Source organism: Mastacembelus armatus, chromosome 21 (assembly GCF_900324485.2).
Source record: "Mastacembelus armatus chromosome 21, fMasArm1.2, whole genome shotgun sequence".
NCBI lineage: Eukaryota > Metazoa > Chordata > Actinopteri > Synbranchiformes > Mastacembelidae > Mastacembelus > Mastacembelus armatus.
This window is the reverse complement of record NC_046653.1, coordinates 22,662,989-22,684,278: the sequence shown is the minus strand read 5'-3', so window position 1 is coordinate 22,684,278 and position 21,290 is coordinate 22,662,989. Positions and strand designations below refer to the sequence as shown.

Genomic DNA, 21,290 nt, shown 5'->3' with positions numbered 1-21,290 from the left:
CATAGCTGCCATTCTAGTGCTCAGGTTTCATTCAAGAGTATTGAGACTTTGCTTCTGGTAACTGACTCTGACCCGCAGGGAAACATGAATTCAGGTTAAGTCCAATTTTATTTACACAACCCATGGCTCAAACAGTTTAATCTCAAATCTACCCATACTGTAGGCTGGGACACATTCGCATTTATGCAAATCTCTTAATTTCAGTGAAACCATGAACATCAAAATGTATTAAAAAAAACATCCAACAGGCCCAGTCAGACCTACTCGTCATCGTCAGTTATGAAACTGTGTGATTAAATAAACTATAAAATATTAAGGCTGTTTTAGAAAATATGTTCCATATTAATTTGTACATTTTGCAGTTATTGATGAAAGTGCCTACTAAAACTACCAGAGGTCACTCAGGCCAATTGTAGGCCAGGATATGCAGCAGCTGTGACTGTAAGGGCCAATAAGCCATGCTGACTATAAATGATCAGATATAACCGTTATTTAACAAGGTATAAAAGATGAGAGTGCTGCTGATTTTATTCTTATGTTGCCTTATCTTGCCCTGAATCCTTCCATACAATTGCAGTACCAGGGACTGGCCAGCAGATGTCACCAGCACTGCTGGATCAATGTTTGTGCTGTGAACTCCTTATTTATATCAGCCATAGTTTCTTCTAATACAGGGAGCCACAGTTTAAAAATCTATTAATTTACATGAACATGGAATACCAGGACACTTGAACTACATGCAGCCAGATTATTAGGAACAGTTTTTGTTTAGAAATGGGGCCTGTTGGCTGGATCTGCTCTGCTCAGCAAGAGTGACTAAATAACAATCTTAAAATGTCTAAATTCATGTTATATTTTTGATTTTAAAGAAAACTAAAATGATCAGCTGCACATTTAGGGAGGTTTCCTTCAGTGTCATTGTCCTCTTGAATGATAACATCAAAGTCTGAAGAAATAGAATGGTATCTTATGATTCTCCATGCTTTGTTTTTTTTTGTTTTTTTTAGCTTGAGTTGCTTTTTGTTTCTTTGTGCTGTGTGTGGTGTGTACAGTGAACTCCATGTCCAGAAAATGCTGATTTTTATATTGCAAGTTTAATTCAAATTAAAGGGCCATTAATCCTAATATTTCTCATGCCATCTCGTGCTATGCTGGCTATCACCAGCAGATAGCAGCATCTGCTTTAAGGTGCAATAAACAGGTGATGCAAGCAGTCACATGCTGTTATACAGTTAATGTCATCATCACCACAGATATATCCAAGTTATTTCTCTGTTAATGTATAATGTCCTCAGTAGGATTATTAGTATTTCTAATTCACTTTGGTTATTTTTCTAGGTAACTGGTTTTGTGTCCTATATACATTGACTAATATAACCAGGGGAATTGTTCTGCTTTTTTCTGTTCATACTGGCTATTTAGAACAATTGCTTTTGATTATATTTTGAGTAAACTATCTATGATATTTATAGCTGCCTGTGCATTTAATTTCAGTTTACCATGTCTGTTCATTTGTGTTTTTGATCAGATTTTTTATATTATTTCTTAAAAAAAGGGCCTTTTTTGGTTGTGTGTGTGTCTGTGTGTTTGTGATTGTGTGTGTTTTTAACAGCACAAGACTTTATCTGCTTCTATTTGTATTCTGAGTTTTGAAATCATTCTGAAACAACTGGAGCAACTAGCAGCTTTCACACCAGCCCATATGAACCATATTAAACTAATTGTTTTGACAGAAGCTGGTGTTGCCCTTGTTATCAGCAGATAGCAGTAGATAGCAGTAGATAGCAGAGAGAGGAAAAGGCGGCAACTGAGGCAGGAGACTGGAGATACAGGTTGGTGGCCAGACCCCTACTGCACATTTGGACTGTTGATGTTATTCAGAGTCCATGTCACAAATGATGCTGTTGTTCTTCTAATGTGCATGTGGGTCACTCTTCCTTTCAGTCCGTGAACGAGTGGCAGTTATCATTCGCTATTGGAGTGACTGAAGCACTGGACGGGAATAACAGGTTCTGCACTGGACTGGTTCTTACCTGTCTAATAGATCGTTCTGTGTCTCCGTTAATAATTACAAGTCTTCTTTCTCTCCAGTAAAGTACGGAGTCCCACAAGGTTCACTACTGGGACCAATCCTATTCTCCTTGTATTTGCTCCCCCTCGGACATATTATTCGTAAATATGGTGTTTCCTTCCATTGTTATGCTGATGACCAACTGTATTGTCCCTTTAAGGTCTTAGACCACGGAAGGTTGAAACCTCTACATGAATGTCCCACTGAGATAAAAAGCTGGATGGCTCAAAACTACTTGTAGCTGAATTCTAATAAAACAGAAATAGTTGGTATTGGCTAACAACATATAACAAAACATATTCTGCACTATACAGATCCTCTTTTACATAACTCTGTGTCTGCAGCAAAAAGTCTTAGTGTTTGGTTTGATACTAAACTAAACTTTGAGCACCATGTCACAAAGCTTGTTCAGACATGTTTTTACCACCTCAGAAATATCTCCAAAATACGCTCAATTTTATCATTTAAGGGTACGGAGTTGATTTTACATGCTTTTATTTCCTCATACCTTGACTATTGCAACAGTCTATTCATCTGCCTGTGCCATAAATCGATTAACTGGCTCCAGGTTGTCCAGAACTCAGCTGCAAGACTCTTGACTGGAAAAAGTAGAATTGACCATATCAATCCTGTTTTAGCTTCCTTGCACTGGCTCCCGGTACATTTTAGGATCAATTTCAAGATTTTATTAATATCTTTTAAAGCACTGCATGGCCTTTATCCAAGTTATATATCCCAGCTGTTAAAGCTGTTTAAGCCTGCTCGTAACCTGAGATCCTCTGATAGAGATCTTCTATGTATCCCCGATGCTAGAATGAAAGCCAGAGGTGATAAAGCCTTTGCAGTTAGAGCTCCCAAACTCTGGAATGACTTACCTGAGGAAATAAGATCAGCTGACACAGTAACTTCTTTTAAAGCTCTCCTTAAATCTCACCTTTACTGGCAAGCCTTTCCTCATTTCCTTTAAATGGGGGCGACCTCTTATCCTCCTTAGTATTGAGGATTTTGTTGTTCTTTTGTCTTGTATTGTAAAGCACTTTGTAACATATGTTTAGACAAGTGCTCTATAGATGAATTTTATTATTATAATTGTTCACGAATGTGAATGAGAAGCATCAAAAAGCTCAGATATGATTACAATTTTAACATTAGCATTTAAGCTTCTAAAGTATCTGAAATCTCAGTTTCACAGGGATCCATCCAGTAATTTTCATGTTTTTCCAGAACCAACTATTTGGCACTTATTGATTTACTTTATTGATTTACCAGGTGGACAGTTTTTGTTTTTAATGCAATCATTCTTTACTTAACCACCTCAAATACATACAATTTGACTGAACAAAGCATTAAATATTTACCTTTTGAAAAAGTAGTATAGCAGTAAAGTGACAAGTTTTGATTAGTGTTTCACAAAGATTAATGAAAAGGTAATTTCGATTGACAATGATAAAATATAGGTCATGTAATTGTCCACTTTAGTATTTAGATACTTTTTAGGGACAAAGTCAAGCCCAGAGGTGATGTAAACTTAAAGTAATGAGAGTCATTAGGTCCCTGACTTTGACCTCCCTGGTGTGTCAGCTCTACGGTGGTGAATAGACCTCAGGGAACAGGGCAGTTACAGCCAGGCATCATACAGCTAATTACTGCATAACCCAGCGGCTACTGTCTGCTGGCCACATGGGATCATCCTCTAAGTAAATAACTCATACCTCAGTAAAATTATCCAAAATATTCAGTGTGTCAATGTTGGTGTCAGAGTTTTAATGTCAGCAGTGATGAATAAGTATTGATAGCATGTACGGCTAAAAGTCACATTCACAATGTGGTCATTACAGCCTCAATGGTCAACATGTCACTATGTTCAATATCCCTAGAGACCAATTAAACAGACTGTACCACTGGGGACAGTCAAACTTGGGCCTCAGCCCAAACAAACAAAACAGCAACTTTTCACTAACAAGTAAAACAACAGGGTCATATTTTTAGAAAGACCAAGTTAACTCAGAACTTGTTGCAGGTCACTCAGATTATTTATTTGAAGTTGTTGCACTCAGTTTCCAATAAGGCTTCCACAGTTATTACCAATATCGATTTTTTGTTTACCTTAAAGATGCATAAGACCATTAGAAAATGATGGAAGGAAGTTTTGTGATTTTTCACCACAATGGTTAAAGTTTGGTTAGTGTTTAGGTACAAAAACATCTTAGAAAAATATCATGGTTTAGATTAGAAAACAACCATGTCAAGTCTTCACAGAAATGAGGGCAATAATAAAACATTGAGTCATTAAGTGTTGGTATTAAATATCATATGGATAGAAGTCCCATATTTTGTATGTGCAGGAGGAACAAACTTAGGAGATCACAATCACAAATATTATTTCATATATATTCCCTCCCAAAAATCACTTCAGTGTTATGAGAGAAGGAGAAAACTCAGAGTTGGCATGGAAAGGGCCCATCATCTGGTGCTCTCAGAAGATTTCAGGACATTCTTCCCTAAAACTTTTACTTTTTGTTCAGTGTGTCTACATTTCTGATGTCAAGTTAAAGAGTTTCTGCCAGCTAAAATGCAATAACTTTGTGATTAGTTTACATGACTCCTTACTCCAGGTGACTAGTTAATTCTGACCTGTGGCGAATTGAACAGACACATCTACAAGAGGACAAAGCAGCGTAATTGGAAAAAATGTGGCCTTTGGCATACATATTGCATGGTATCGCCAAAGCATGTTATTTGTACTTTTTGAAGGGATATAATAACACCCTAACAGGCGATGGACATCATAATATTCCTGTAAAAGCCTGATCATCTTTAGGGTGATTGCCTAATGGTGGCGTAGGAAACAACACTGAGCCACCATGGGCTTAAATATGTCTCAGCAGAAAAGGAATTTGTATCATTTATGGGTGAAAGTACATTAACTTGAATAATTGCACTCAAAACCTAAATCTCAGCTTATTACAGAGGCCTTCTTATGTTTGTGGTCTAGCCTTTACCAACCTGACATTATACAACAATACATACTATTCCCCAGCAGGAATAACAAAGAGTTAACATGTTGGTCATGCCCCACTCTGATTGGATGGCTCATAACATTTTTGTGAAGGTAAACAAAGTGGGGGATTGTGGACAGTTGAGATTGTAGATTGTTAGTATAAAGTTTGTATGTACTTGTTTACTTGTCATTTAGTCCTAAGAAACTTTGTAAGTTTAAAAAGTCTCATGAGTATAATTACTGTGTTGACATCTACAGGGCCTTATAAAAATAATCTCAGCCACTCCCATAGGTCACAGTTGTGGTCTGTCTGTGGATATCACAAACACATCTGACTGGAGAGTTGGGTTATTAGGTATCATTAAACTGTCTTGAATAAATAAAATGTCTTACTCAGACTACAGGTCAACATTATGGCATGGCATTCTTTTCCATCGTCTGCCTGCATGTTCATCTTGCTCAGTTGCTTAAATATTGCAATTATTTCCTGCTCTGTCTAATGACACTTGATATTTTGTGATACAGAGAGTAGAGCTTGTCGAACAGCATCAGTCTGAACGTTTCATTGTCAGAGTCTCTCAGGTTCAGTCTGTAGGTAGAATGGAAAACATTACTGACTCCTTGTTCTTCAACCTCACCATTTTTGTAAATATCTCATCTTACCGTTACCCAGTCTTTGTCTTCTGTTTCCTATTATATGGCTTTATTGTCTCTGCTAACCTTGTCATAGTACTGGTTATATCCCATGAGAAAGCTCTGCATGAGTCCATGTATATTTTCATAGCCTTTCTGTCTGTCAATGCTCTGTATGGCTCTGCAGGCTTTTTCCCCAGATTCCTGATGGATATTCTGTCTGACACTCATTTGATCTCACATTCGGCTTGTTTCACTCAGATCTATGTTATTTACACCTATGCATTCGGTGAAGTTACAATTTTAGACGTTATGTCATATGATAGATATGTTGCTGTATGTCAGCCTTTACATTATCGCAGCAAAATGACCTCTAAAATGGTGCTGAGACTAGCAGTTTTTGCGTGGCTTTGTCCAGCCTTTTACCTTTCACTTTGCATTTATGTGACTATAAGCCTTCCTCTGTGTGGCAATAAGATTCACAAAGTGTACTGTACAAACTGGAACATTGTAAAACTGTCATGCGTTACCTCTGTGGTCACTCAAATTGTTTCCACAGCAGGAGCTGTAATTGTTACTCTGGTCTCCTTTGGATGCATCTTGTACACTTACTTGAGAATTGTGGTTCTTTGTTGGAAAAGCTCCTTAGAGTTCAGGAGAAAAGTGTTACAAAGCTGTTTGCCCCACATTATTTCAGTTGTGATTTATTCTTTCACATTTTTTTCGGATACTGTACTGGATAGGTATAGCCCTCATCAGCTGAGTCCATTTGTGGCTATTATAGTGTCACTGGAATCAGTTGTTATTCCTCCAGCTCTGAACCCTCTGTTGTATGGGCTGAAGTTACCAGAAATCAGAAAACGCATTTTCAAGATGATGTGCTTCAAAACAGTAACTTGGAAATTTTCAGTTAGAGCTAATAAAAAGTTAATTGTGTGAACTGCATGTTCTGGGAGTCAAAGTGCTTAAACATAACCTTTAAACTGCATACTAAGACTAATGATGGAAACAAGCTGTAGTGGTGTGTAGGCCTGCTGAAAAGACATAGGTCTGACTGGAATACTGTGAATATGATGCCTTGGTCTGTGCAGCAAAATGTGTTGACATACAAAAATGTGTATGTGCTGCAAAGACAATCAGAGATAATTATAAAGCCTTCCAATGTGCATCAATGTTATTGTTTTCATTTATTCTATATACTATATGTGTTTGCTTTTTGGATATTAAATAGTTTCTGTACATTTAAACTTGTTACTTGTCCTTAAATTTTTCCCACCAAAACAGGATAAAATGTTTTTTCGATATGTGCAAAGTTTTAATGTCCACATCAAATATTCAAATGTGACACACCTTTTAAGCCTGAAGCAACAAACTAAGTGCCCTGTTCTGTGAGGATCTATGTGCTTTTAGAAATTAAAAGGAAATTTGTTGCCAGTACGGTTGGCATCAATACAGATGTTCAGGGGCTAACTGGTGATATCATACATTTACTGCACTACTAGTATTTTCTATTTTTTGTATTGTAGGACAGTCTGTCCCAGTGGTTTGCAGCTTTTTTTTTTTTTTTTTACTCACAATCCTTTTATAATGCAAAGTCGGCAGAAAACTAGTTTTTCACAAAAAGCCACATTAGAAACAATAAAACTTAAATAAACTGTCAGTAATGTTAACAATGTGTCTTTATTTAAAACAATGATACTGTGTTGAAGAATAGTGTCTTACCTGAGATGCTTTAAACTGAGTCACATTTTTAATGCTCTGAAGTGATTTCACTCACTGATTTCTATGTAAGAATAGTTGACTGCAGGAACAAAATCTTGTCTCAGATTCACATCTCTAGAAGTTTCCACATCACCTTATATTATCTTGAATATGTAAACAAGCTGTTCAGAGATGTATTTGTTAAATTACAACTTTGATTTATGCACTGAAAGTACCTGCATCTTATATGTCTTAATTACTTGCAGTCCGTTCACATCCATCCTCATACTATCTTCCCTCATTTATGGTAGTTTGACCAACTTAGCTGGGTATTTTTCGTTCATTACACAAAACATGATTTCTTGTGGCTCGCTCCAGAATTTCACACGATTATGGCAGAAATTGTAAGTAGAGTAGAAAAATGTCTGCAAATATCAATCCTAAATGGAAGACTATGGATTAATTTTACAAATTTATTTGAGAGTTTCTGCATTGGATACTCCAGTCCATGTTGTCGTTTCACCAGATTTACGTTTTGTTTGATACCACAGAAAATACAAAAGTCTGCTAATGGCGGTAAAACTTTGCTTGCATCATGGTAAAGCAGATCATCATTTCTTCATGTTTTCCTCAGCTTTATAATTAGATTTCTTATCTGTTTATTGGCTTGTTTTGAAAAGAGCATAAATGTGATGCCATTACTTCAATGCATAGTCTGTAACCTTCTATAACCTATTGGGCTAGTCACACTTATGTCAGTATGATGACACCTAAAGTGAAATGTGCAACCAAAAGAGAGCTGGAGAAACCTGTTTTACCAAGTTTATCCATCTTGATTTATTCTTAAATCAAGATTAAAAACATTTTATAACATTTAAAACCACCATCTATCCATCATCCATTCAGTGCAAACCTGTGGTTCGGTCTCTGAACTTGTGCTATTGAGTTCATGGAGATTCTCTGCTCATCATTTGAGTTATTTAAACATACCAGGTCAGGATATATAAGGTGTTGTATACTATATCTGACTATCTGTATAATATATATATATATCTGTATAAATTGGTTGAGTATGGAAAACACTGATTATGTCATTTTATCCACAATCTTTTCACTGTGTAAGTGTCTGCAGATACGTTGACCTCTAGGAATCCAATAGAGTGATAATGCTTGAAATGCAGAGGATAACAGCAAAACGTAGAGACAGACTGAGGGATGTTACAGCAGCTGGAGGGAGGGGGCAGGTATAAATGAGTTGTATTACAGAAGCTCACCAGCTTCTTTCCTTCACCTTCTCTCTGTCTGTGATGATGGAGGCTTTGGAGGAAACTGAACTCTGCTTTCCACAGCTCCTCAACTCCTCCTGCATGAAACCAAAGCGTCCTCTCCCTGAGGCCATACTGACTTACATTATCCTGTCCTCCATCTCTCTGCTCACTGCATCTCTCAACCTGCTGGTCATCATCTCCATCTCACACTTCAAGTATGGAAACGTAGTGCACTGAAGTGGAAACAAGCTTTTATAGATTTCAGAGTTTGTGGATCTTATTGCTACAGTATTTAAGTTCCTGCTTGTGTCCTATATGAGATGTGTGTTTCTCTTCTTCTTCTCCAGGCAGCTTCACTCCCCCACCAACTCTCTCCTCCTCTCTCTGGCTGTGTCAGATTTCTTTGTGGGGCTCCTCATGTTCTTTCAGATTATGCTCATAGACGGCTGTTGGCTCCTGGGTAACATCATGTGTGCTCTGTATCAGTACCTAGCTTATATCATCACCTCTGCCTCAGTAGGAACCATGGTGCTCATATCCATTGACCGTTATGTGGCTGTTTGTGACCCTATGCATTACTCCACTAAAGTCACACAGGAAAGAGTTCAGGTCTGTGTTTGTCTGTGTTGGATCTGTTCTGTGATCTTTCAAACTCTACTGCTGAGGGAAAATCTGGAAGAACCAGGCAGGTATATTTCCTGCTTTGGTGAATGTGCAGTTGTCAGTACCTACATTGGTGGATTTGTTGACCTGGTTCTGTCTTTTTTCAGTCCCGTCACTGTCATCATAACTCTGTATATGAGAGTATTTGTGGTGGCTGTGTCTCAGGCTCGTGCCATGAGGTCTCACATTACAACTGTCACAGTCCAGGGTTCAGTCACTGTAACTGTTAAGAAATCTGAACTCAAAGCAGCCAGGACTCTTGGTGTTGTTGTGGTTGTGTTTCTAATTTGTCTCTGTCCATATTACTTCTTCATTGTCATCCTTACAACCCAGGATACCTCGATCAGTGCTAGATCTGCTGCCTTTGTGATATGTCTGTTTTATTTTAACTCCTGTCTCAACCCTCTGATCTATGCCTTTTTCTACCCCTGGTTTAGAAAATGTCTTCAGGTCATTGTTACACTTCAGATCCTGCAGCCTGACTCCTCTGAGGCAAACATACTGTAGAAAGAGAGAGAGAAAGAGAGAAAATAACCATCATTTTACTATGAAATGAATATGCTACTTAGCCACATTGCAATGTATAAATAACATAAGTCTGGATAAAAATCTCAATTATTGCATGGACTGTACAGTATATCACAGAAACCTGTGAACATAATGATCATTGTCAGTTTTCCTCTAAAACACACAGTGTCTTCAGAAAGTACTCAGACCCCTTCACTATTTGCCCACATTCCTGTATTTTTCTAAATGTAGTAAATATCAAAAAAACAAAAAAAGAGAATTCAGACATTTGACACAGAACTTTAAAAACCGCCCTGTGTCGTCTTGAGTAAGTCTAAACCATTTTAGTACATAAATTTCTGCTGTTTATTTTATTTCTGTTAATTAACAATAGCGGTAAAACAAGTATTTACAACTCTTTTGATGTAAAACATAAAATGGGATTTAAATGACAGGATGTTTAAATTAAACTATCTAATGTTTTGCTTCTTTGCAAACAAAGAATGCAGGTTTTAGTGAAAGATTAATAAAATTCAGTATGTTCTCATTTTGTCTAACAATTCAAACAAGACAAACCCTTAAATAACATAAGAGAGAAAATGATGCAGTAACTGACATACACCAGTAATGTTGACCACGGACAGGTCTAAGGATGATTATCCAAGATTTAGTGCTGAAATCTTTGTATGAGGCTGATGTCATGTGTCCATATAATACAGTGCATTATAATAAAAAAAAGTTCTTTACTGTTACACAAACACTCCCTGACCACTGTTTACTACACATATAGAGTTTGTTTACTCATACGAAGTATCTAATGTTCAGGTCTTGCTGACACTGTTAGAGAATTTTTAATTCCACTTTGTGTTTATCACTAAAGTTGTAGTTAGTGGTAATTGTGAGCTGGGCTTCATTATATTAAAAATATGTTTGTAGACTTTGAATTGGAAGACGACCTGGGGGGACTAGAAAGGTGCTTATATAAATAAAATGCATTATTATCATTATTGTTAGACTGAGCGGATGAAACATCAGAAACACCTCTCACTATAAGGCAGCCCAGCTCAGCACCACTGGATCTACAACACTAATGATGATCGTATAAATATATTAAAACTGCTGTGACAGTGGCAAAGAAAACTGAATATTATTATGTTCGTAAAGGTTGAATTTATGGCTGCGGTACTGGATTGATTTAGATTTTACAGGTGTAACTAGTCAATAGGCTGCCAGGACAAATCTTTATTTTAAACATTATATAGGAAGCTAAACCTTTAATATATACTGACAGAGTTTATTGTATTTAACTTTGGTGAAATAATTGAAATGGGTGTAATTGAACAGTAATATTAGTAGGAAAAATCCGCATATTTAAAAAAGAAGTCAGCAAAGTGCCAACAGAATAAGTTGAATTAGCAGCTGTTCAATATTAATCCAAACATCACAAAATGCTCCTTCCAGTTTCAAACAAATTTTCATTTCACCCTGCTTTTTTAAAAATACTTTAAATAAGTGAATGTTATTTTCAGCTGCCCCAGAATAAACAAACTGTTTAATGTTATGAATTTAGATGCAGGGGAGGTGATTCAGGGCTGAGGGTGAGTCATGAAAAAAATCCAAAAATAATCCAAAAGCAGAGAGACACTGTCCAAAACACCTTGGCTGAGCACCATTCAACACTTAGTGGCATTTTCAAAGCTGTACTTGGGTATATATGCTGCTGAGTTCATGGAGGTTTTGTACAATTTATTGGTTAAATTGGTTTAATGAGGCTAAGATGAATATCACATACAGGAATCCCATGTTGATGGAGGAAATAACAGCAAAACGTAGAGACAGACTGAGGGATGTTACAGCAGCTGGAGGGAGGGGGCAGGTATAAATGAGTTGTATTACAGAAGCTCACCAGCTTCTTTCCTTCACCTTCTCTCTGTCTGTGATGATGGAGGCTTTGGAGGAAACTGAACTCTGCTTTCCACAGCTCCTCAACTCCTCCTGCATGAAACCAAAGCGTCCTCTCCCTGAGGCCATACTGACTTACATTATATTGTCCTCCATCTCTCTGCTCACTGCATCTCTCAACCTGCTGGTCATCATCTCCATCTCACACTTCAAGTATGGAAACGTAGTGCACTGAAGTGGAAACAAGCTTTTATAGATTTCAGAGTTTGTGGATCTTATTGCTACAGTATTTAAGTTCCTGCTTGTGTCCTATATGAGATGTGTGTTTCTTTTCTTCCTCTCCAGGCAGCTTCACTCCCCCACCAACTCTCTCCTCCTCTCTCTGGCTGTGTCAGATTTCTTTGTGGGGCTCCTCATGTTCTTTCAGATTATGCTCATAGACGGCTGTTGGCTCCTGGGTAACATCATGTGTGCTCTGTATCAGTACCTAGCTTATATCATCACCTCTGCCTCAGTAGGAACCATGGTGCTCATATCCATTGACCGTTATGTGGCTGTTTGTGACCCTATGCATTACTCCACTAAAGTCACACAGGAAAGAGTTCAGGTCTGTGTTTGTCTGTGTTGGATCTGCTCTGTGATCTTTCAGAGTTTGGTGCTGAAAGAAAATCTGGAAGAACCAGGCAGGTATATTTCCTGCTCTGGTGAATGTGTGGTTGTTGGAAACTACATTGCTGGACTTGTTGATGTAGTTTTGTCATTTGTTGGTCCTGTCACTGTCATTATTACTCTATATATGAGAGTATTTGTGGTGGCTGTGTCTCAGGCTCGTGCCATGAGGTCTCACATTACAACTGTCACAGTCCAGGGTTCAGTCACTGTAACTGTTAAGAAATCTGAACTCAAAGCAGCCAGGACTCTTGGTGTTGTTGTGGTTGTGTTTCTAATTTGTCTCTGTCCATATTACTTTGTTACTCTAACAGGCCAGGACAACTTGCTTCATGCCTCATCTGCTGCTTTTGTGATATGTCTGTTTTATTTTAACTCCTGTCTCAACCCTCTGATCTATGCCTTTTTCTACCCCTGGTTTAGAAAATGTCTTCAGGTCATTGTTACACTCCAGATCCTGCAGCCTGACTCCTCTGAGACCAGCATACTGTAGAAAGAGAGAGAGAAAGAGAGTGTGTGGTGACTAAAACTGATATGATTTGATATGAACAGAAAAATATACTTGGGCATGTTGCAGTGATGTACAATATAGGTAATACAGGTCTGTTTAAATTATTTGCAAGGATTGTGTGTCACAAACAGAAAAATAAACATTAACAGACCATCGTTCTGCTGCAGATTATTAGTTCTACTGACACTACAATTGACTAATATTTGTATGTCACACGATACAGTTTATAAATGGACTGTAGATGTTCAAGTGAACAGTAATCATAAGCAAAAATCCATCCATCCATTATCCATCACATTCAGTGTCACAGTGGGCTGGAACCTATTCCAGAAAATACTGGGCTCACCCTGGACAGATCAGCAGTCTATCACAGAGACAGACATACGCACTCACTTTCACACCTACGAGCAATTTAGAGTCAACTTAACATGCATGTGTTTGCGCTGTGGGAGGAGAAAACCCACACAAAGCAGTGGTGAATGCAAACTCCACCATGTTTGCCATTTATTTAGAGAGAGCTCAGTTACACATTCATTTAAATAAGTTATAGAAACGTGGTGCTTTTATTTTTGTTTTTTGTTTTTTTGAAGCTATGTTGAAGTTAAATTTCCTGTGTGTAATTTGTTTAACAACCACTGGTGTTTACTGGTCTCTCCACCAGATTTTTGAACCTGGCTAGCTGGATTTTCTCTTTTGTCTTCAGCCATATGAGTGTGATGAAAGTCTGGATCACAATCAGCCCCTCCTGTTCACTCCAAATGACTATATAGTATTTGAGATAGGGACACAGCACAAGGACTCTCATCACATTAAACTAGGGAAGGTTCTGCTACAATTTTGAGAGCGCTAATGAAATTGATGTAGCATAAATAGTTTCCTTACATGGAACCAAGGATCCTCTCCAAAATATTGTAAAGCCCTACAGACAAATTGGTTGTGATGTTGACATATGACTAAAGACTGCACACTGCCAAATTTAACTCTGAAGGTGTAAAAGTCATACACAGAAAAATCTCAATAGCAACTACACCATAACATTTCTCTAGTGTATGATTCTGTCATCCCTTTCAGTTCAATGAGCTACCAAAACCTATGCTGACACATTATTGTCCTGCTGGTGTTGTTGACTGATCATTAATGGTAATTAATTAAAATTCTAAATTTGAATGTGCAGTTTATTTATATTACTTTAGGATTTAATGTGGTCCAGTAAGAGAAATGTTCAGATTCCATGGGCCATGTCAAATCCTTCTGGTGAAGACACCACATTTTGCCTAAAGGTCACTATTTATTGGTGTCAACTATACATTTTTAGGCTGCTTGGCTAATTACAGAGGCATTTTTATCCACTTTTCTTTGTGTGGTTAAATAGTACTCCATTAGTAATAAATATAATTCTTTTTAAATGGTAATGACTGTATTTGAAACACAAGACATTTTTATTCTTTCTGAAATGTCATACAGGCCCACGGCTCAAGATGTTTCAAATGTTGTAAAATGACATTTTTATTGTCTATAAATAAGACATTCACAATCTAAGCTGTACTGTAGGCTAAGTACACAAATCTATATTTTTATGTCATTTACACTAACAATGTAATATGGAAATTAGGTGTGAGATTTTTAATGTCAACAGCTTTTTACAAGCCTGTCTAATTGCTGACAGCTTAAGGCCATATATGACTGGATTTTGAATAGGCTGAATGACCACAACATACATAGACAAGACAATAAAGAGTTGATATGGAGCAGTAGACATGTCAAATCTCTGTGTGATCAAACTATAAAAACAGGCAAAGACAAAGGTAATGAGTGAAATTAAATGTGGAGTGCAGGTGTCTAAAGCCTTCAATTTAGTCTCTTTGGAGCCTTTTAAACAAACAGCCAAAATCCTTATATAACTATATGATATATAAATGATTGGAACAGCAACAGTGAAAATAAGGCCAAAAATCAGATCATGAACAAGTGACACTGTTGTGTCTGGCGAACAGGAAAGTTCAATTACAAGGTGGTGTGAACAAAAAACACTGTTGATATTAGTTTTACAACGTTTTGAATGAATAGTAAAAGATAATAAAATTGCAACCTCTAAAAATGTAACTATCCAGATAACAATTATGACAATTTGTACTTTACTTTTAGTTATTATGGTATTATAATGTAAAGGTTTACAAATACAAACATATCTATCATAGGCCATTACTGTTAATGTTCCAAATTCAATACCTGCATATGTGTGGATGTTAAATATTTGAATAAAACAGTAAAAGGCAGAAATTTCATGAGTCTCTGACAAGATCTGTGCCATAAGGCAGGGCATTAAAGATGTGCTGCCATATATTTCATTAACAAACAAACAACACAGGAATAAATACATGGGCTCATGCAGATTTCTGTCCACATAAATAGTGAAAATAAGAAAAGTGTTGGCAACAATAACTAACATATAAAATATGAATGCTAGAGTGAAATACAGATATTTAAACTGTCCCACCTTACTGTACATAGTCAGCACAAATGAAACAATTTCTGTAGAATTATCCATTAGGCCAGTAATAACATACAGGAATACATTTGATAATTTAGATATGTGACTGCAAATGTGGAGAAATAAATCAAAATATATGAATTATATTAACTATTCCTCAGTCAATGGAAGAAATTACTGACCATTTAGTTAATTACAAAATTTCTGCCACTCTGAAAATAATTTGAAACCCACTGTGTGAATTAATGGTTATAGAATCTATTTATAGAAAAGTATGATTTTCTGTTATTGTTAAATTTTCTAATAAATATGATATATTTAGCAGACATTATCCTGGGCAAAAACATGTAGAAAGAACCTGTAAGTTGAAAAAAGAATAAAAGTAAAATGTTTGTTAGAGCCAGCTTCAAAAAACCATATGATTATCTAAACAGTTTGATTGTGGATAAACAGTGCTGTCATATTAGTCAGATCCCAGTCATATCACACAAACACCAAACTGTGAGGCAGATAGAAACTGCTGTCACCTCCCCACCCCACTGAGACGAACAGAACCAGTTGCTGAACCTTTATACTGATGTCTTGGTTTGTTATTTTTAGTCTGTCAGTCTGCAGGTGAACCAGCTGAACTGAAAGTTTGTTTATTCCCAATTTTCACTAAAAGCTGTTTTATGGTCTGTGCACCTTAAAATTATGTTTTTCAGAAACATTTGTTCATAAGGAGGCAACATTCAGGAGATGACTGCACGTACAAGAACTTAAAGCCTCCTCAACAAATTTATATGGAGTTACTCTTTATTCTTCGTGGTTACTCTTAAGGTCCTATCACACAAGCTTTCTATGTGCATTTGGATCACAGACTTCCTGACAGCCAGATGGCAGTTCATGAGTTGTGAAAGCATGTCTCTGACTACCGGATCATCAGGACTGGATCCCCCCAAGGCTGTGTCCTTTCTCCTCTGCTGTTCTACCTGTACACCATCGGCTGCACATCTGGTCACCAGTCTGTCAAACTCCTGAGATTTGCAGATGACATCACCCTCATCGGCCTAACCTAGAGCTCAACTCTCTCAAGACAGTGGAAATGATAGTGGATTTCAGGAACCCAGGCCCCTTCCACCCTGTAATCCTCTGTGACACTGTGGTGACCTCTGTCGAGTCCTTCCACTTCCTGGGCACCACCATCACCCAGGAGCTCAAGTGGGAGCAGAACATCAGCTCTCTCACCAAGAAGGCTCAGCAGAGGATGTACTTCCTACAGCAGCTCAAGAAGTTTCCCCTCCGTCCAAAGATGTTGGTGAACTTCCACACTGCCATCATCAAATCTATCCTCACAACCTCCATCATGGTCTGGCTTGCTGCAGCCATTGCCAAGGACAAGGCCAAGCTGCATCCCAGACAAGAACACTTTCAGTTCCTCCCCTCTGGCAAGAGGCTCCAGCCGATCAGGACCAGGACCTCACACCACAAGAACAGTTTCTTCCCCACTGCAGGCAGCCTGCTGAACAGTGCCCCATTTACCCCCAAATGACCCCTCTTACTCTCCCCCCTAAACTTACAGACAGTCACTTTCACCTTCTAAATTGCATTACTTTTCACACAAACTCACTTTTCTGTATATAGTATTTATTTTATTCTAATTTATTCTAAAATTGTATACATACTACATATCTGTATATATGTTTGCACCAGACACCAAGGCAAATTCCTAGTACTGTAAAGTGTTCTTTGCTGTACCTGGCAATAAAACTGATTCTGCATACTACTATGATATGTTTACATCTGTCACGCAGTAATCCAAGCCAATATGACTGCAATGTGGGCAAAGAGTGCCTGAACTGAGGCTACCAACTTCGTCAGCATGAGCTACATATAGTGTGTCAAGCTTGGCGGCCTAGTTGGAAAGGGCACAGGCCAAGATGGTGTTGCTGATTGAGAAGAACACTGGTGGGACTTAACAGGGTGTAATTACTTTGTTGGTGGATAATTAAATTGGGGGCCTCCCGGGCTGGGGAACTCCGAAAAAAGTGAAGCCAACCTCGGTTACAGTACGGGGGATGATAGGAAACCCAGTCTCTGTCATATCAACCATCTGCAAGATGAGAGTGAAGGTGAAAACCAGTCGTTTCAATTTTGCCAGTTCCATGGCCCAGGCGACAGATCACAGTAATGGATAACAGGGCCAAACCAGGACATGGCACAATATCTGCTGTGGTTTGTACTTGCCAGTCTACATGTCCTGTGGAGCCTTAGTCAGCTTGGAAGCATCAGGACACTACACCAATCATCCACAGTATGAATGATGAGAAGGTCCTGAAACAGCGGGCCCCAAGCCAGTTGTTGTGGCTGAAACTTGCAAAACATTTTCACTCATAGGGCATAAGATGCTGTTCTGATTTCAAACTGGAAAGTGGGTGGTGCTGCAAATGCCTCCTGGATAGGTCCCAGTAACTGACATGGAATTGTTCAAGTCCACATCCAATGCCAGTCCTAGAATGGGCTCATTAATTAAGAATTCCCAGGAAAACCACCTGCAGAACAAACACACAAGTCAAAGTGAGGGTGAGGCTGTTGCGTCCTTTTCAAGAATGTAGACCGTGTCAGACTCTTGGCAAAGATCAAGCTGATTGTCAGAAAGTCATAACTTTTGCTGCAACGTGAAAATGAAGATTCTGTCCGAGCCACTGCAGATATGGGAGGTATACAGATGAGTTTGAGGTTCGGACATTTGGTAGGGCCCTTACCAAGTGGGTGCTGACAATTATCACTTTAGTGTGTTAGCACAAGGATGTAACAAGACCCAAAAGCAACAGCTTAGAGGGCTGCTACCCAGTAAGACAAAACCTACATACACTCCTTACGAAACAATGTTGACCAGGAGCAGGTCTCGAGATAATGGTCCAAGAATTATCCTTGAAATCCTTGTATGGGTCTGAGGTCACTTGTCAATAAAATCAAGTAATTTATTAGAAATCTATTATTATATTATAAGATCCATCCATCCATCCATCCATTTTCTACTGCTTTATCCAGGGACAGGAGGCGGGGGCAGTGGCCTACCTCAGGGGGATACTGAGGCGTTCCCAGGACAGCCAAGAAACATAGCCCCTCCAGCGTGTCCTGGGTCTTCCCCAGGGCCTTCGCTAGGTGGGACATGCCTGGGACACCTCTTCAGGGAGGCATCCAGGAACCATGCAGAACAGATGCACAAGCCACCTCAGCTGATTCCTCTAGATGTGGAGGAGCAGTGACATTACTCAGACCTCCTCTCGGGTGACCAAGCTCCTCACCCAATCTTTAAGGGACTGCCCGGCCACCCTGCAGGGGAAGCTCAATTCAGCCGTTTGTATCCGAGAGCTTGTCCTTTCAGTCATGACCCAAAGCTCAAGACTGAATGAAGAATGACCAGTACATCGAGAGCTTTACCTTTCAGCTGACCTCCTTCTTTATCACTGTCATGGAAATTTCTTAAAGTTTGAGAGTTGCTAATTCTCAGAAACAAACTCAAGTGTGATGAATCATCTCAGGTTTAATCACGTGCACACGGAGAGAAGTCTTAAAGATTTCTCTGTCTTTCTCTTCCAGAATTCAGGGTTATATAGCTTGAAAAAAAGGGGCTGGACTCATATTGGAAAAGACCCCACATGTTTGTTCAGGTGTCCTTGTCGTGGAAATTTCTTTCAGTTTGAGAGTTGCTAATTCTCAAAAACAAACACAAGTGTGATGAATCATCTCAGGTTTACTTTCATGCAGCATGAAGAGAAGACTCTTAGACAGCGTTCTCTCCCTTTGTGCTACAGAAATCTGGTTTATATATCTTTGTCAAAAAGGGGTGGACTAATCTTGAACAGACCCCACATGTTTGTTCAGATGTCTACCTTCAGCCTTTAACAGCACTACAACAAATTGTTGGCAGTTAATTTACAAGCCTCTAAAATCCTAAAACACTACACCAATAAAACACTAAACCCCTCCAAACCAAATACTGTGCATGTTTTAGCTCAATATTTAAGTGACACTTTGTGACCACCTGTTCCATGGTGTGTAAATCTCCCACATCCTCTATTTTCAGGCCTTTACCAGCACTAAAACAAATTTTTGGCAGTTATTTACAGGCCTCTAAAACCCTAAAACACTAAAAACATGCATTCTTTAGCCCAACACCTTTAAGTGACCCTTTGACCACCTGTCCCATGCTGTGTAAAACACCCACACCACAACAGACCGGTACATTGACCACATTGCTGTTGCCGACGCACCAATCCGTCTATCAATCTCACGTTCCATCCTTCCCTCACTTGTGAACAAGATCCCAAGATACTTAAACTCTTCCACTTGAGGCAGGATTTCTCCCCCTCACCTGAAGAGGACAATCCACCTTTTTCTGGTTCAGAACCATGGCCTTCAAAAAGCCTCCGACGGATCATTGAGGACTGTGACGTTGCCTCGTTCAAGGGCCCCACCCTGGACCCAGGCTTGGGGTTGGGGCTTGAAGGCGAGCACCTGGTGCCCGGTTCCCTACCCATGGTACCCGGCCGGGTAAAGCCCAAAACAATGACATGGCGCTGTCCTTCTGTGGACCCAAGACCCACAGAAAGAGCTGTAAGGGGCCGGTGTGTTGCGAATCCGGCGGTGGTCGAAAGTGAGGGCCTCGACAAGCCGATCCCTGCTAGCTGAAAATGGCTTCATAAGATCGAGCACACTAAAAAAACTAAATACGTTTACAGTTTTAACCCTGCCTTTAACATATTAATGACCAGTTTTTGGTCATCATGTACTGTTTAATGTCCTTTATTCTCACTTTTCTGGCATTTAGTTGGATGCAAGTCTTACTGGGTATGATATTTTGCCAGTTTCTCCACTCAGGTTTGAAGCCTAGCTGTCTGGATTTTCTTCACTTTCATCTTCAGCCACATCAGTGTTATAAATGTGTGGATCAGAATCAACCCTACAAGTTTTGGATGAGGTGCTCTCGGACTCCGTGTAGCTCAATATTTTCTTTCATCGAACCAAGGATCCTCTCCAAAATAATGAAAAGCCCTTGTTGTCATAGGACAACTTCATTATACACTATTTTTAGACACACAGACACAAAACTAAAATAGATCGATAGATCAAGTGATATACTGATGTTGTCTCTAGTATTTTAGCAATATATTATCAGTACTAACATTGTGATCATTCAGAGATTTCAGTGTTGTCTTACCGTTAAATCACATTTAATAATACCATTAATTTAGAGTTAACATATTGTGATTCCAGTCATGATGATAATTAATCCAGTAATATCACTGAACACTTACTTTAATTGCCTTGTTTCATTAAAAAGAGTCTCCAAATAAAGATAAATTTTTTAGGAGTTTTAGGATGTTGACAATGTTTTTTTTCTTACACATTTTGCATTTTTCTTATATAAAATGAAAAATTAACTAGAATCTCTTTTGTGTAAATAAAGGAGACAAATTATTGCACATTTAAGTTTAAGAATTTTGGTATTGTGTATCGATTGTAATAATGTTATTTATTATATTATAGATATTTATTGTATCTGTATGTTATTTCCCATCATTTGCTGCTCACACTAAGCCATCTGTGTAGATCAGGGTTTGAGTTTAGGAAACTCAGTTTTACACTTTCATACATTTGAGAAGCTTTTTAGAGACAGATTTCGAAAATCAACCTCACAACATAGCAAAGATGTTTTTTTTCTTTTACCCAAATAAATAACCTGCCATAGAGGCCTGCTGTAGACCAAGAAGATTCAAGTGTTATATTTTGACAAACATTTTTATTGTCAGTAACAGATTTTCACAATCTAAACTGTGCTGTAACATGTTTGTACAAAAAGTCTATTTTGTCTACTATCATTGGAA

The 21,290-nt window shown here is 38.4% G+C and overlaps 3 protein-coding genes across 3 annotated transcripts; all 3 read left to right on the top strand.

Annotated features, from left to right (window-relative positions):
* The first annotated feature begins 5,672 nt into the window (after nucleotides 1-5,672).
* Nucleotides 5,673-6,644, top strand: LOC113123133 (olfactory receptor 142-like). Its single transcript, XM_026294958.1, has one exon. The coding sequence runs from the start codon at nucleotides 5,673-5,675 to the stop codon at nucleotides 6,642-6,644; it is 972 nt and encodes a 323-aa protein (XP_026150743.1).
* Nucleotides 6,645-8,713: 2,069 nt separating this feature from the next.
* On the top strand, nucleotides 8,714-9,844 carry LOC113123736 (trace amine-associated receptor 13c-like). The gene is made up of 2 exons (XM_026295987.1): nucleotides 8,714-8,889; nucleotides 9,022-9,844. The coding sequence occupies exons 1-2, from the start codon at nucleotides 8,714-8,716 to the stop codon at nucleotides 9,842-9,844; spliced, it is 999 nt and encodes a 332-aa protein (XP_026151772.1).
* A 1,939-nt stretch (nucleotides 9,845-11,783) lies between these two features.
* LOC113123665 (trace amine-associated receptor 13c-like) lies at nucleotides 11,784-12,908 on the top strand. The gene is made up of 2 exons (XM_026295887.1): nucleotides 11,784-11,959; nucleotides 12,092-12,908. The coding sequence occupies exons 1-2, from the start codon at nucleotides 11,784-11,786 to the stop codon at nucleotides 12,906-12,908; spliced, it is 993 nt and encodes a 330-aa protein (XP_026151672.1).
* The last annotated feature ends 8,382 nt before the right edge of the window (nucleotides 12,909-21,290 follow it).